Consider the following 17,409-nt stretch of genomic DNA (forward strand, 5'->3'; position numbering starts at 1 on the left):
AATGAAGACCTCTCTAAATATTCCCCAGCCCATCCTATCTGCCAAGAAAATCCCAAAAAGGGGCCATGAGGCGTCAGACATGACTGAAATGACTAAACAACAAAAATTTTCAGAGCCCTCACACTGAACCATAAGCTTTTCTGTGACTGCAGCCTCTCCTGAAGGGACTAGGAGGGAAAGATTTCTTTCGATTCTCAAGGCTTGGAAGAAAGGGTGGGGGAAATTGAACACCAGGTGGCAGCAAATGAGCAGTCCTTTAGCTAGTCATGCCTCCATTAAATGAATAGTGTCCAGGGTGCTGCAAAATGTTTGTAGTCCACCCCTTAGCAGCAGCAGTAGTCGTCTGTCTGTCTCTAGGTTACCAGGGTTCTCACATTACGTTTACTGGTGTCCTGATTTGTGTGCGTATATTTGCAACAATTCTCCTAGCGGGAATTAGATACCCCTTTCCCTGCCATGTGGGAACAGGTGGGAAAGGCAAGTCTTTCCCTCTCCCTGAATAGAAGAATCAATTATGTTAGCCCTTCCACATAGCAGAGGTTAGGGGCCTGGAGCCCGAACAATTTGGAAAATGTGTGTAAAATTTTTTGGCCCTCCTTTGTACCAGGGAAGACATCTAAATTATGGTATTAAAAGGTAAAATGTTGATATTGTGAAACTATATATACATATTTTACATTCCTGAGTTGCTAAACTTTTTCTTTGTTGTCTGCTAGCTTTCATATGTCATCTGTGACTTCCACAAATTCCCTCCAAAGTCCCATGTAATTTCTTATGCCAAACTTCGATATATCAAAACTATGATGGGAAAAGTCCCAATGTGGAAGGGATAACTATTCCTTTTTCTTGGGATGTGGAAAGTCAATTTACAAGGTCATTTAAAAAATCTTTCGATCAATATGGGTTTATTTTCTCTCCTCTTACCTCACTCTCTAATTTAAAGGAAAAACAAAACCTTCCTAGCAAATATACGCAATCAAGCAAAACAAATGCCCACACTGACCATGTTTAAAAATGTGTGCCTCCGCATCTTGTATCTATATCTCGATCAGGGGCGGGTCCTATCAGTGCTCCTCTAGAATCATATTTGGTCACTGAATTAGAGCTCTTGAGTCTTTCCAAGTACAAGGTTCTTCTCATTCTGCCATACTTTTGTGAAAATGAAGAATTTTCTGTTTTGGCAATGGCAGTAGTCCTATGTATCCAATATCCTGGGTAACCCTTTAGTTTCTTGCTCAGGTAAGGATGGCATTTTAGTGAACCCATTAAGCCTTCATAGCTCAAATCTGCATTCAGATTTCTGAAATACTTTGTACAGTGTGGTAAAGTCATATTTACCAAGTACCTTCCTCACTGTACTCCTATGAGGAAGGTAGTAAAAATCTTATTGCCATTTTCCAGATGAAGAAACTAAGACTGAGAGATTAAGTAACTTGAGACAGGGCATCCAGCTAAGAAGTGTTTAAATCAGCACTGCTACACCTCAATCTTGCTATAGAGATGTCCCAGAGATGGTCATATTTGTGCAAAATAGTAACGATACATTGAGAGACCATTCAGCATGGAGGACAGGAGCTGGTCTTGGCATCAGGAATCCAGGAAGACATGGATTCATCTTTCCTGTGATACCTACTGGCCAGATGATCCTGGGTAAGTCCTTTGACCTTTTATTACCAGGCAACTCTCTTCAGACTATACGATTGCAAAGAAGGTGCTGATTTATACTAGTAGAGTCACTGAGAGCTCCCTGAACTGATTAAAACACAGGCCTGTTCCATAAATAAGAACTATTTCCATTTACATGCTTTGGAGTGTTATAAGTCACTGTTTACAAGGGCCATGTGAGGCAGATAAAAATAGGATTATTATTCCCACTTTACAGATGGGGAAACTGAGGGTACATGTGTCCTTTTCTGTCAAGTTAGACATAAGCCAGGAATAGGAAAGCACTACACAGTATATAGGTATTTTTAGCAGTTCTTTTAAAAAGAATAATGATCTGTCTTTGCACCGTTTTGGGGCTATTAAGAGATAACAAAACAGGCAAGAACAAGCAACCTAGGCTAGATAATAATAATAGCCCACATCAATACAGTTCTTTACATGCATTATCTTATTTGAACTTCACAGCAACCCTGTGGGGTCGGTGCTATTATTATCATCACTTTACTGAGCCTCAGTTTCCTCAAGTGACTTGCCCAGGGTCACACAGCTACTTTGTATCTGAGGCAAGATTAAAATCTAGGATCTAGGTCTTCCTAGCTCTAAACATTCAGCTGGAGAGGAAAACAAACATACGAATCAATGAATAAATAAGTAAATTCATTGACTCTGAGTGGCAAAAAGGGAGCATTGAAAGGGGAAATGAGAAAGTGCCAAAGACAGACTTTGCTTTGCACTCCAGGCCACTGAGTCCTAAGGAGGGAGACAAAGAAAGAGAGGGAAGGAGACTGATGCTCAGAAATGGAGGGAGGGGCTGCCAACTACTGCCCAAGGTCAGCCCTGAAAATCCAGGACAGTACTAGATTAGAGCATAACTAGGAAAAACAATGTGGTGTCAGAGTCATGGGATGCATGCCAAGCTAGCCCACTACAATTCTCTATGACCTGCCATTTTGGATTTTCTGTGTGCCGTCTTCCCTCTAGTGACATGAGTTAACATCTGAGTCATCACGAGGATACAGCATGGGCTTGGAGATAGAGATGATTTCTGATGCCTTTCATCATTCAAAAGGTGATCAAAATGTACATTGAATGTAGGCTGTTCTGAGAATGTGAAGCCTTGAAGCAACAAGAATGCTTATTTGTTGTGGCCCAGTGCCAAAGGATACAGGCTAGACAGGTAAGGAAGGACAAAGTATTCAGTAAGTACTTCATATGCACTAAGCTGGGCTAAGCACTAGATATAGATGGAAACAAGACAGTCTCTGCCCTCAAGACTTTACATTTTAACAGGAAAACACAATACATATAGGCCTACAGCGCTCCTTACACTGTGGATCGTGACCCCCTATGGGGGTCATGGAAAATTTGCCAACAGTAAAAGGTTTCTGAATGTGCAACGACCAAAAATGATTCAAAATCAAATGTGTGATGAATTCGAGGTGTCTCTGGCCACTCTTGCTTGCCCATATTACATGGAAGCCTTGGTTTTGAACACAAAGCACGTGAACTTTGCACTGCACACGCCCTCAGATCATGCAACCACAACATGGAAAAGGAACTAAGCCTGGAAGAACTTTACGAAGCCCTGTTTAGAGCAGCTGGAAAGGGAGTGAGGTAACTACGAATTCGGGGAGAGGGTGGAGTCTGAGGAATGCTAAGGCCAGAATGAGAAGAGGTATGGCTGAGGTCCTTTCCAGAATGGTGGTCAATGGAAAGAGTCACCAATGAGGCGAGGAGGGCCCCAGTGGGAGATTTCTCATTGTGGGAATGTGATCCAAATATATGAGGAGAAGGAGATGGAGTCTAGAGAGTGTAGCCGAGAGTGGGACTTGCAAGTCAAGACATCACCCTCCTGATGTCATTGGTCCTCTTTGAGAGTGAAGGATAAGCAGCAACAAATGGGTAAAGGCAAGTAGCATGGACGTCTACAGAAGTCAAATGGAATTTGCGGTGGAGATACTGTAGGTCTCATGAGATAACCAAACAAAGCAAAGCTCAAGGAGGTAGCATTAGCGGTTATGATTTAGTTTTGCTGAACATTTCACACCGAATTGATGAGCTACACAACACATGAGAGTCAGCCTGGCACTGGGACTCGGGCTTGCTGTCAGGAAGCCTTAGGGTCAGGTGACCCTAGGGATCTACCTTAATCCCTTGGTGCCTAAACAATTCCTTAAGAACTTCCGCACTAAGTCATGGACTGCTCTCTATCTACATTAGGAGTGCCTGTCCCCCTCCCCCCTTTTAATTGAACAGAAATCTTAAGGGATCTGTAGTGTTGGAGCTCAGTTTAGGCTCTGCATTGGTTATAGATCCGTTTTAGCCCTAGTGTGCCAAAAGCTCTCCTAAAAGCCTTTTGGTCAACCTGATTTTCACGGCAAGGGGCAAGTCTAAATAGCTAGCCCATATAGTTTTTCTTTCTTTTTTCTTGTTTACTTTTTGCTGAAGTGATCTGGGTTAAATGACTTGCCCTAGGTCACACAACTAGTGGGTGTCTGAGGCTGGATCTGAACTCAGGTCCCCCTGAGGCAATGGAAATGCAATGGAAAGAAAACCTGGGTTCAGAATGAAAAAGGCCTCGCTCTCTGAATGTCCTGGCACTCCTGCTCTCCTGCCTGGATGTGTGTCGGCAAAGACCCTCTCTCAGGATTCATCCCTGCAGCTCTAAAGTGGGGGTGGGGTAAAGATCTTGCCTTAGGAGCCCACCCTGGTTACTGTGGGCACACACTGGATCATACAGCCCATCCCCAAAGTCTCCATTTTAAGGTTGAAGATCTATGTCTATTAAAGATTAAAAGTGTATGGAGACTTCTGGGACTCCCTCTATATACAGGGAGCTTTGTAAGCTGTAGAGCTGTCTACCAGGAATCCAAGGAGTCTTTTGGGATCCCTGTACAAATGAGCTAAGGTGTTGTTTAATAAATCATTGTGACCAAAAACTGTCACGTGCTGGTGGCCAGTGGTTTGGTGATGAGCCTCTCTGAATTCAGGCTGCTCATGTCAATACTTCAGTGCTTACAAGTTTTGAATCTAATCTTCCCAGAAGCTGAGTAGATATGCAGAAGACAGAGGGCAGGACTTTTGGGGGGGCCAAACGGGGGTAAGATGTTATATTTTGGTCCTTTCTATAACTTATCAGTAAATATCCTTGGATAAAAATGAATGAATGTTAATCGACCATTTGATATGGGCAAGATGAAACACCCTGGCTTGTGAGCCACAATTCCTGAGGATTACTCTTGAAATCCTGAGGGTAGAACGAGCAGTTATCCCTCGGGACCCAACCTAATAATCTAGTGCAGGTGGAGAGAGTGAGTTTAAGAGCCTCTACACTAGTCATCAGAAGAAAAATCACATGAACTTTATTCAAAACCTTCCAATCTGATAGGCCCAGCCAGAGAACAAAGGGTCACCTCCATCATGATAAAGCATCAGAGGGGAAGACCTTTAGTGCCTGTAACATGGTGGGAAAAGTTGCTGGACTTGGCATCACAAGAATAGCGGTCAAGTCTCAGACCTGCTGTTGCTGTTTGGTGGTTAGATGACCTTTGGCATTCTACCCCACCTTTGTGACTCTTCGTTCTGTTCTAACTGTGTCATGGCAACAGATGTTGACTCTGAATAACTGTGCAGTTGTTTTCAGATATCTGAAGGCTTAGGTGAGCTGCTATTATGAAGCTCACTAGATGTATGAGAGTGTTTAATGGTATTAAGCGTTTATTTACCCGGAAGAGAAAGCGCAGAGGTAAGGCTTGAGAAACCTTTTTCAGAATATTTTGCAGGTCAAATTGAACAAATGTTTTTATATCCACTAAGTACAAAAAGGGGAAAATGAATAAGTCACAAACCATAAAAACTCATCTACCTTCAATAGGGGAGCATAACAGTACCAGCAAAACACTACTTGTGTGTTTGTTCAAATTGATCCAGAATTAACTGAAGGAAAGTTTGATTAAAAGAGCAGAAATGGTTAATTAGACAATGCTTGAAGGAAGGTGCCTTTCTCAATTGAGAGTACGTACCACATTTCCACAAAGTGTTGTCTAGAAAGGGTACAACGCACTAGGAAATTTTCCGTGGATATAGGATCATTTGTTTCTGTAAGACTGGTGGTAGTAGAGAAATTTTCTCTGGACTTGATAAGAGTAAACTGTGGCCCATCCCAGTGCCTTCTCTGCAGATGGACCACTGCAGATTTTGCTCCAGTGAAATTGGTTTTACCGGAAAACCCTATTTGTGGGTCATGTTTCTTCACACCAAAGATTGTTTTTTAACTCAGTGTTTAATAAGTTCTCCCTCCCCAGTCTAGCTGATGAGCAGGGGTTGGGGTGAGACTTACTGACCCCCATGACCCTGCCCTCCCCCCCAAAGACAAGAGTCTATTTCAGCTCCTGAGAGGCTCCTGCATAGGTGAAGCCTGAGTGCCCTGAGCACATCCCTGCCAAGCGTATGGAACTTTGGGACCTCCCTCAAAGTGGGGAACTTTTGAGAAGTTAGACCACTTGGCCACCCGTTAGTAGTGGAAGCCCTCTGGGGTTTGGGGGTCAGAGTCAAGATGGAAGCCACAGAGTCATTTGCAACACCTGAGCAGAGGGGCTGGGCATGGCATGCTGACTCCAAGGACCCTGAGAGCCCTTATTGCCCGCTCTACCCGCTTCTCACTGGTAGGACTGAGCTTGAGGGCACGGGCACATAGGGAAGTTTCATTCCTTTAGCCAACTGCAGTTTCAGGACCACCTTGCCTGGTCCTGCTGGGGCTGATGCCAGCCCCAAAGGGTCTCCCTCTTAACCCCTTCTCCTTGGTCAGTTTGATCTTTTCCTCAGGGGCTCACTTATTCCACTAGCTTTTGGGTGAGCTCAATTCCAGAGGCCAAAAGGGGGTGGCTTTCACCCTCTTCCTCACCCCCAACTGGCCCTTGTTTGCTGCTTCATGGGTCACGATGAGGGTTCCATCTCTGTGGTGTACTGGGCTTTGTGCAGTTCTTTACAGTCTTATGATGCTTTAGTGAAGAAAGAACAATGTCATGGTCACTAGGGAAATCTAAGCATGAGCATCTCCTGCCTTCTCCCTTGTTGAAAGCAGAAGCAGAGCTGAGAGAGGGTCTCACCTAAAGCCCTCATTTGACTGGTGACCTCACAGAGGTCGAGTTGTCATTGCTTGCCCAGTGCCACATAGAGTCGAGAAGGAATGTGCCCATCCTGCCTGCGTCCGTGAAGATGAAACCCATGCTCCTCAGGAGTAACCTGGAGTTGTGTTGGCATCATTGATTATATCCAGCTGAAGCTACAGGGAGTATGTAGAATCTGTTTAGACTCTCATTACCCTTTAGAATTGGCTCACAAACCCCATCCTTGCATCAAGGATGTAGCATTGACTGCCGTTCCCTGCAATAGGGTCGATGAATGGATAGAGCCTCCAAGGCAGAGCAGCCCTTTGGAGCTGCTTCAGCCTTTCTTGACAAGCTCTTTTTGTTCTACGTGGGAGAATACTTTAGACTAACTTTGGCTCTTTCAGTACATTTCCAAGGACACTGACTTTCTGACCACATGTGTTTAATGCGGTTTACCATCAACGATCATGCTACTACTATACATATAAAAAAATAGAACCTTGTGTGTTGTAATGGATAGAGAGGCAAGAAGAATTGTATTTAAGTCCCACCTCTGATGCTTAATTTCAGAGCTCTCCACACCAGAGGTACCACCCTCAAAGGCCCCCCAAAGGCAACTGGAACCAGATTCAAGTGTAATTGGGAAATGTTTCACAGCATTTTAATTTTTGGTGCTGTACAGTGCATATACCACCCACTGTCCATGCACATTGCTTCTTGGTGAAGGACACAGAATTGTGACTTTTCTTTAAAACACACAAGCAGTTTGCAAGTGATGGGAAAGAAAACATCCTTTAACATTGAGAGGCCACACAACCTTCAAACGTTGGGCAAGTGATTATGTAGGAGACATGTCTGATTTATTCTCAACTTGTACTAATGGCCAGAAGTGACAAAAAGGCAGTTATCAGCCTAATAGAATTATTAAAGCTAATTGTTCAAGTAGTGATTAGCACAAAGGGGTCAAACACCAGCAAAGTGCAGCCTGAACCTGATTAAGGTACAATTGGGAAATATTGAACAAAATGAATAACCTCCATTCTGTTTGGGTTTCACACTACTGGATTAGCCTTTATACCTCCAGGAAGTAGAAATAATCAGTGTTCTTCTATAACTTCACATGGCTTACAAATTTTTAAAGAAAAAAGGATTTTTAAACAAATTACTGTATCATTCCATTTGTGAAGCTTTGCTGTCTCCTGACATTCTAATATCCTAAAGCCATTCATGATTTTGGGAGGCATTTATGTTTTTAGAGACGTAGTACATACATGGTCACATCTTCTTTTGGAATTTTATTCTATTTAAAAACATAATTTTGACTTTTATATGATTAATAGGTTTTTGTAATCTGTTGAATCAAAACGTCTGTGGTGTATTCATTATGGTAATATATCATTATTTCCCCAAACTGAAGACTTTCTAGTATTTGAACTTTCATTTTTTCACTGAGGAAAAATGTTTACTTGTGTGTGTGTATATATACATCTGTATATACACCTGCATATATACATATATACACACACTCATAAACATATACATATGTATATATATTCATTGTCTCTAAACACATAAATGCTGCACAAAGTCATGAATTGCTTCAGAACATTTGAAAAGCTCAATCAGTGAGGCTTGACAAGTAAAACTGTATGTTTTGGTACTTCTTCAAAGGAGAATTCAATTTTAATCAAGTTTTCTCTTATTGGTTTCTTTGAATATTGCAAAACATGTTTGTAGTACCTCTGAAATTGTGGTGAAGGGAGTATTGTTCTTGATTTAGCCCTTCTGATTTTGTAAAGTTTGGGGAGCTATACTTTAATGCCTTATATAATCAGTTAATGAAAGAACTAATTTAGTATATGAAAATACTAATTCCAAAATAATTTTATGATTTCTTCTCACTGTTTTATAATTCTTTCTTGAATAATGTCACTTATTTTTTTTCAAGTATCATCTTATTAATTGAATTGCTGATTCTTTTTTCCAAGCTAAAAAGGCCTTACATATATACTGTGTTGGTACTGAGTTGTTCTTCAAACTGAACTATAAAAGTGGGGATTCAAAACTAAATTACTTGTATAGTATTTGCTTTGTATGCAGTGAACATGTTTGGTCCAATTTAATGTTTTGCGTTGCTGTATCTTACAATGGTGATAATCAGTTTTAAATGTCATTGGTTCCTCTCTTTACTAAAATATCGCTGGGAAATGAGATCAAGTCTGCTCCACTCCCAGGTTGATTTATGACTGACTAATCCAGTTTTAAAAATTTGTACCCAGAAACTCTAACAAGTTATTCTTTAGTTTCTGCTCTGTTAATGACACCACTTAACAGGTTAATGTATTGTATTACTTTCTAGATGAGCCAACCAGCCCAAGCATTGATCAGGATGTGGCACATATTCCTGCTTCTGCTGTCATTTCAGCATCCACCTCTCATGTGCCCACTAGAGCACAGATTCCTCCCAGCCTTCCAAGTTCAGCCCCTTTAATTTGCTGTCAGCTGTCACACGACCATGGTAAGTATAAATTAAGAAAGGCCTAGAGCCAATTCTACCTCTTCTTCCTTCAGCAAAGCAGACCAGTTGTCAAAAATACCTTGCCAGAGTCTCAGTATCAGGCAGACTTTGCTTGGTGCTAAAGCAGAACCAAAATTTCAGAGTCCACACTCCCCCAAAGAAGAGTCAGAAAGAAAACTCCTCAGTAAAGGTGCCTGTTTTTATTGGAGAGATTTGACACATTTGGTGATTAAGACTACTTAGAATATGAAGTTCTAAACCTATTTTAACTTTGAAATTTCTTCCTTAAATATTGTTTTTTGCTAACCGGCAGTGGTTGGGTTTATCTGGCTTATAAGGGCCACAAACCTGGGGGTACTTTCCCTTTCAGGCTTGGGCTCAAAAGATGTAGCTTGATAGTCTATATATTAAAATATTTAAAAGCAAGCAAAATGTATTCCTTAAAACTGCAAGTACAAAATTCAGTTCTAACACCCATTGTTTGATACAGAAATTAAACCTGTACAGTATGAAGAACTTCGCATGTTACACACATAGACATAAATTAGATGGGCTACCGTGGTACTTAAAGAGGCCCGCTTTGGAATTGAGTCATCTCAGGCTCCATCTTTTCTTAACAAGATTCATTACTACCAGCACTAATCATTTAAATATTCCTTTAAGAAACTCTCACGAAGGCCTCCTTAGCAGGAAAACACAGGGCTCATATTATCTGGAGTGGAAATCTGAAAGCCCCCAGGCATATTATCCAGCTCTTTATTTTTTTGTTTAGATACAAGAATGGGAGGTAGCCTGGAATAACAGGTAGAAAGCTGGCCTCAGAATCAGTAAAAACCTTGAATTCAAATCTTCCCCCTGGCCCATAGAGATTGTGTGACCTTGATTGTGTGACTCTTAACCTCTGAGGGCTAGAAGCCTCTCTCTGAGCAGGAATCTGTATTTCTAGAATGAGCTCCATCTGCTGATAGTATTACACATCTAGTCCAAGAAAAAAGAGATCAGACTGTCAACACATGTACTCACGCATATATGTGCATGCGTGTGTGTATAGATAAAGACTGGAGTATTAAAAACTTAAAGATGTTGTAGTAGAAGATCATGGATCTAGAATATTTCAAGAATCTTTCTCTGTATTTCTAGCACAGTTACCTTAGTTATAATAGGGACTTTGTGAACATTTGTGTAATTTTTTTCATTGAAAACTTCAGCGTTAATTCGCATTGTAAAGGGATGAAAAACAACTCTCCGTGTATTTTAAAATACATGGAAGAAAATAATTTCCATTTGGTAATGAAAGACAAGAGGTGGATTAGGATGAACTGAAACATTGTTAATTGGTGCTTTTTTATGTTAAAGGGATCCCATTTAAGCCAACATAGTCCATGTATTTCAATTATGATTCAAACATTTTGTTTCCCCTCTTTTTTCCCCCAATGTATGACCTCCTTGTTTTCAACAATAACCAAAGATGACACCAGTCCTCCAGAAGGCACGTGGAGAAAAGGCATTGCAAACGTTAAGAACAAAACACTTCCGAAAAAGCCTGTAGGAACCTTTGGGGTCACCCTTGGTGACTGCCTGCCAGCTCACACGAATCCGGTAGGAGACAAAAGCCTTGCTTGTACCCTAATCGTCCAAAGCATCTGTAACCTCATCAGTGTGGGTGCCCCCCTCCAGTGATATGGGGAACAATCTCTGATGGTTGTCCATGTCTTCCGTAAATTGGCCCCTGGCAAGGGTGTGCACCCATGACAGGGGCCTTACTTTTTATTCTCTTGACATTTTGTAGCTCCCACTGGAGGTACAAGGTATGCATTGGTAATCCCTTGCCCTCACTTCAGTGACCACCTCATCTTTTTGTGTGTCATGTTTTTTTCCATGACATTCTTAATGTGTACATAATTTCCTTTTTGTAATGGGTAACCTCCTTGTGCCCAACCTACACTTCTCTATTGACCTTTGGATGTTCCTTAACTTGGAAGCCTGGGGTTGTTCAAAAAGGTTTTGCGGTTTTCCAAGAGCAGTCCAGCTGCTCTCATCCTCCTCTTCATCTCTGGACCCAGATATAGGTCCCATTGGACAGATGCAGTAGGTGTCCATTCAGACACATGTTGGCGTCTGGGCATCCATTTGGTCTTCCCTGCACAGATGGTCAGGCCAAACTCCTTTGAGGGATTGCAGATCTCTTGCAGGAGGCTCTGCAATGTCTTGTGGCTTGAGGCAATGAACAGGATGTCATCTACAAACAGGACCATGTGTAGAACCTCTCAGCATCCACAGCGGGTCCCTTTTCCCCCTTGACTCTACGCTGAACTTGCTCAATTCACTAGCACATATCTCCAGTTTTATGCCTCACTGGATGCTTTTGATCAGAGGGTGATTAAATAAAGTGATTTAAGCTGTCAATAAAATAAAATGAGGATGGTGTCTCGGTGGGAGACACCTTGTTGGAAAAGAGCCTGGAAGACAGCATTTTGCTTTCATGAGTCAAATGTTTTTTCATAATTAATAAACATTATGTTTGTTAATAAGATATTATCTTCTCTATGAATTTCAGTTAATTTTGAGATGTGCTCCACTGTCAGATATCGTTTGTGAAAACCCTCATGTTGCCTAATACCTTTCATCAGAGTGAGATTTTGTCCATACCCCATTCCTTAGATACCTTAAAAACCACCACTCAACAAACATCCTTAGAAATTGATATCATCACCACCAACATCCCCTATTAATGACATACTTGTCCCAGTAGGACTACTTTTCCTACTTTCTCATTAAAGCCTTTTCTACTTCTTCTATGTCTTGGAGATTGTGATGTTAAGCTCCAGGTGGGGTGATCCCAGTGTCCTTGATGGATGAAATAGTTAATTGTAATATGTTTTAGATAGGTGTTACTGTCTAGTGACTCTCCTTTGGTTTACGAGACAAAGCTGACAGTAATCATCTGCCATCCTTTTCTTAAAAAAGATTTTACTAATGAGTTTATACTCTAACTTGGTGTTGGCTTCAGGAGCCATCTCTCAACATTTGGCTATCAAGGCAGATGTTTGCTGACTAAGAGACTTTCTGCCGAGCTCTATCATTTACTTTGATTTAATTTCTGCATGAAATTATGGTCTTTGCTGTTGATGTTAATGTTGATGTTAAAATGATGAGATTTTATTTCAGGGGAATATCTGAGGTTATTAAAAACTGTCCGGTTTTGCAAAGGCAATCCAGCCTGCTCTGCTTCTGCTCAATTCTGGGGTCAGCTCATTGTCCTCTTAGAATATCTAAGATCAATGTACTGATAGGCTAGTTCTCCAGGTTGACCATCCAAATGCATATTGCAGTCTCCAGGAGACATTCTACTTCTTCGACTCAGTGTTTCCTGTATGGAGTATTAGGCCTACTTTCTGGAGAGAGTAGAGATCTCACTTAGGAGGTTCTGTATAAAGACATGGAAATTTCATTCGGCTCAGTGCCGTCTTTGGACAAGAGCATCTGGAGGACCTCACCACCAATACCACCACTTTCTTTTCTTGTACTTCATGACAATGCCGAACTCCTCGAGCAAGCACACATCTGTCTGTCTTATGCTTCCCTTGAAATTACTAATCCAAAGTTGAACAAAGTTATCCCTGAGAAATCTTTCACGGAATCCTGGATGATTTTGATGCAGATGTGGGAAACAACATTAGAGAAGATAGTTGGTCAAATGGTTTTTATTGTTGTTTCCACCTTTGTACTCAAGGAGGACCAATGACATCCCAATGTTGGTGTCAAGGGACAGTGTATTTGACTGTGGCTCATCAATCCAATATGGGTTTGGAAGGCTCTACCACAGACTGGGAACAAACAGTCCATTTGAACATTTGGGGTGGAGATATCTCTAAACGCACACATGTCACGTTTCCCTTGTGCTCCTGCATTTCTGCTTGGCTCATGGAGAGCCTAGTGCCATGCTGGATGCGGGCATACCAGGCTGGGCAGTCCTGTGCCAACATCTCCCATGTCTCACAATTGATAGTAAAGTTCTTCTGAGAAACCTTGAGAGTGTCCTTGTACTGCTTCTTCTAACCTGTGCGTGAGCATTTGCCTTGTGCTAGTTCTCCATCAAATAGTCTTTCCGGCAAACATATGGTAGTCATTCGCACAATGTGGCCAGCCCATGGGAGCTGTGCTCTCTGCAGTAGGATTTGAATGCTTGGCAGGTCAGCCTCAGAGAGGACATCAGTTGCTGGGTACCTTATCTTGCCAGGTGATCTTCAGAATCTTCCTAAGACAATTCAAATGGAAACAGTTTGGATAGTCAAGAAGCAGCAGAATATTGCATTCGCTACCCTTTTTAGCCATTAGTTACCACAAAGATGGATTACATTAAAGACACTATCATTTCTGGAAGCCTGCCTGTTGTTTTCTGAAACTTTATTAGGATTGTGCTCCGTATAGACGTATACTAACTTTGTATCCCCAAATTGAAGTTTGATGTGCTACGAGCATCTGTTCACTCAAGCCAGAGTGACATCCCTAAGTGAACCTCTGGAAGTCCTGTTCTTCCTGCAAGCCTCATTTGAGCAGCTACCTCTCTCCATTAAACCCCGCCCCCTGTCCCTGCCAGTCCCCTGGTTAGTCTCTGCCCTCAACAAGAGGCCAAGTTTAGAAAACAGCTGGCAGGCCAATATCTTTTTTGAGACATTAAATCAATATGTGTTTGGGAGAGGTGTGTAAAAAGCTAGATTTCAAGTCTGAAGTAAAGTTGACCTTCTTTAAGAGCAATTTGCATTCCCATACTCTGTTCGTGAGCTAATTGCCTGACTTGTAGTGTTCTTTGCCCAGCCAGAACATATCCAGTCGTTTGACAGTCATCAGAACAACCATATTTGGCACTTGAAGACTTACAAAGCTTTACAATAACAACCCTGTGAAAAAGATGCTGCAGTCATCATTAGACCCTTTTCATGGAAACTGGGTCTTGGCAGAGGGAAGTCACTGGCCCACCATTCTCACAGCTAATAAATGCTGAAGGCAGGATTCTGAAACTAAATCTTCCAGACTCCCACACCAATTACTCTGTCAGATAACTCTTTCCCCTCTTCCATCCTCATTTCCATCTCAGCAGTCCAAATATGTTTAACTCAGCTACAACCGAACTCACTATTCTTTTGATTCTCCACATGACCTAAAGAGCAAATCTTTTTTTTGAGAAACATATTTTATGTAGAGATAAATAATAGCTTAATATGATCATGTGAGGCCTCTAAAAATAAGAATGATCTCTTTTTGTTTTGTAGTACATTCCACGCATAGTTGAGATCTGCTGCCAGTTAATTAAGGAAAGAGGACTTCACCATACAGGGATTTATAGAGTTCCTGGAAATCATGCTGCCATCTATAGGATGCAAGAAGAACTCAGCAAAGGAATGGCTGACATCAATCTACAGGATGATGTAAGTTCATTCATTCATTTTCATGTTTCAGAATGTTATGGTGACTGTGACATATTACATATTTCCCTTCTGCATGCCTAGAAATGGCAAGACTTGAATGTTATCAGCAGTCTGCTGAAACTGTTCTTCAGAAAACTCCCTGAGCCTCTCTTCACAAATGGTAAGTTATCTTCTGTAAAATCAGTTTAATTGTCCTACCCCTATGTTTTAATTTAAAGAAAAGTATAAAGAAAGTAAAGTTCTCTGGTAGTAAACTGGGATTTGGGGGGGGTGGTAAATTTCGCTATTTAGAATCCATGGAAACAAGTTTATTGACATTCAGCCAAGCTACATTGTTGGGCTCCTCCTTATTTCTGGCTCAGAATAACATTTCTTACTCTCCCCAGACAGAATCTTTAAACATGTTAGTGTACATGACCTTTATTTACATGTTTTTAGTCAATCAACAAATCCTTGCTGAGCATGTCACACACACGTATTAATAAAGCTATACATAGAGATAGAGATGATGTTGTGGTTGGTATTGAGGGCAGGAAAAGGAGAGTTATGGTGAAGGCAAAGTTTCTGCTTTCATGGAACTTTTGCACTCTAAGTTACTTGAACATAGTTCTCATTCAAATTGATGCTATTTTGGAGGCCTAAATTTTAAACCTACTTCAGACCCACTCTTTTTCTCTAAAGAAATACCTGTTATTTTGTTGGCAATACGAAGGATACATTTCGCCTAATCAGTTGAGAAAAAAATGTCTTTCTGTTGCCAGATAAATACGAGGACTTTATTGCAGCCATTCGGAAAGAAGATCCCCTGGAGCGTCTTAAAACATTAAAAAGACTAGTGAGTATTATTGGTGAGTTTGGGGACGACAACAGAAAGTTTTACGAGTTTTAAATCTATCACTGAAATGATGTTTTTACAGATTCATGATTTGCCTGAACATCATTACGAAACCCTTAAGTTTCTTTCTGCTCATCTGAAGACAGTAGCAGAAAATTCAGAAAAAAACAAGGTAGGTAAATAAAGAATTCTAGAAATATTCTTTCACGTTTTCAATCCAAACCTTATGGTGTATATCACAAAATTCAAAGGAGACTGCTAATGAAAAGGAATGGGCACAAATTTGTCTAGCTGGCTTAGTCACTAACCAGGTCCCCAGATCTAGAAACAGCAGAAGGAAAGGGCACAGATGTAAACTAGTTCTGATGGTTCCGATATTTTTCTTCCTACTCCTTAGATATGTCTGTCTTTCTCATCTCCTGGCCTTCACACAGCTCATAATTGCCGGGTCAGTATGATAGGAGTGGGAAAGATTAGTAGAAAGAACTGTGAGGTGATGGATGACTTTGAACCTTAAAAACATAGTAGTTTAAAAAGAGTTTCCAAGAGCAGCTAGATGGTAGAGTGGATAGAGCTCTGGACTTGGAGTCAGGAGGACCTGAGTTCCAGTGCAACCTGAGACACTTGACACTTCCTAGCTGTGTGACCCTGGGGAAGTCACTGAACCCCTTTACCTCACCAAAAAGCAAAAACAAACCAAAAATAAGAAAGAAAGAAAAAAGTTTCCAGTACAGGGAATGCTGAGATATGCACCAGGCCCCCTGTTTATGTAAACCCTTCACAGTTTGGTCTTCTTTCTGCCTCTGGTATCTGCCAGTAAAAAAAAAAAAAGGATCCGTGGCTTCTCCCAGCACTTCTTTCCCTTTTTTTCTTGGCTGGCCTACCCTTGATATGCTTCTTTCTCAGTTAGTAGTATACATTGCAGCAGTTTACATCTTTGGGGCATGAAGATTTCTTGGTGGTAAAAGAACTTGATTTCCTTTTTGATATTATGCCAGACAATAGTAATGTGGTTTTACTTAGATAGAACAGTATAGTTAAATTAAAAACTGAGGTACAGATCCAAGTTCTGTTGACTACTACCTGCTATGTGACCTTGAATGAGTTACTTTACTTTAAGGCCTGAATTTCCTGCTCTAAAAAATGAGCTAGAATATCTTCTGACTCTAAATCCTCTCGTCTCTCCTCCTTTGCTTCAGTTCTAATCTCTGATGAAGAGGTAACCCTTCCCTTCAAAACCAGTCCTCCCTCTCTCTTACATTTCACTGTCTCCTGTCTACAATGTATTTTACTCTCCTCCCCTTCAAGAGGGAAAAAAAAATTTCCTTGCCCCCAGCATCCCTGAAAGCTATGTGTACTTTCTCTTTTCTCCCTTTCATAAGCAAACTTCTAGTAAAAGCTGTCTACACCCATGCCTCTGCCCTTCCTCTTAAGCACAAACCAGAGCTGCAGATGATCTGTTTGCCAAGCCAAAAGACTTCTTCCCAATCTTCCTTCAGGTCTCAATACATGCTTTCACTTGATCTCTGAAGTATTTGAAACTGTTCACCATCCCCTACTCCTGGCTATATGCTCTCCTCTCTAGGTTTTCCTCATCATCTCCCATGGTTTGAATGACCAGATATCTCTAGGAAGGACTCCCACATCTGTAAATATACAGCCCCAGGTACTCTATTGAGATTCAGGACCCCCATCGTGAACTGCCTGTTGAATATTTCAGACTGTACTTGTCTGACAGCCATCTTAAACTCAGTGTTAGATAATCACAACTTATCTTTCCTCCCCAACTTCCACATGTCCCTATTTTTGTTGAGAGAACCACCATCCTTCAGGTACCCAGACTCACAATCT

General features: G+C 41.3%; 1 protein-coding gene across 4 annotated transcripts in view; it reads left to right on the top strand.

The window, feature by feature from the left end:
• LOC110202245 (rho GTPase-activating protein 21-like) overlaps positions 1-17,409 on the top strand; it is a 185,180-nt gene that overhangs the window by 28,425 nt on the left and 139,346 nt on the right. Inside the window, exons 2-9 of one of the 4 annotated variants that reach the window (XM_078151950.1) lie at positions 1,499-1,650; positions 2,647-2,734; positions 9,136-9,294; positions 10,763-10,893; positions 14,568-14,723; positions 14,805-14,883; positions 15,485-15,558; positions 15,641-17,400. In XM_078151950.1, coding sequence (XP_078008076.1) covers positions 2,686-2,734; positions 9,136-9,294; positions 10,763-10,893; positions 14,568-14,723; positions 14,805-14,883; positions 15,485-15,558; positions 15,641-15,742 — 750 coding nt within the window. In that variant the 5' untranslated portion in view covers positions 1,499-1,650; positions 2,647-2,685 and the 3' untranslated portion in view covers positions 15,743-17,400. Of the gene's footprint in view, positions 1-1,244; positions 1,651-2,646; positions 2,735-4,614; positions 5,411-9,135; positions 9,295-10,762; positions 10,894-14,567; positions 14,724-14,804; positions 14,884-15,484; positions 15,559-15,640; positions 17,401-17,409 lie in introns of those variants that run through there. The other 3 variants (XM_020978252.2, XR_013485737.1, XM_020978251.2) reach the window with 3 other exon arrangements.

This window comes from Phascolarctos cinereus, unplaced genomic scaffold, assembly GCF_003287225.1.
Source record: "Phascolarctos cinereus isolate Bilbo 61053 unplaced genomic scaffold, phaCin_HiC Scaffold_1;HRSCAF=81, whole genome shotgun sequence".
NCBI lineage: Eukaryota > Metazoa > Chordata > Mammalia > Diprotodontia > Phascolarctidae > Phascolarctos > Phascolarctos cinereus.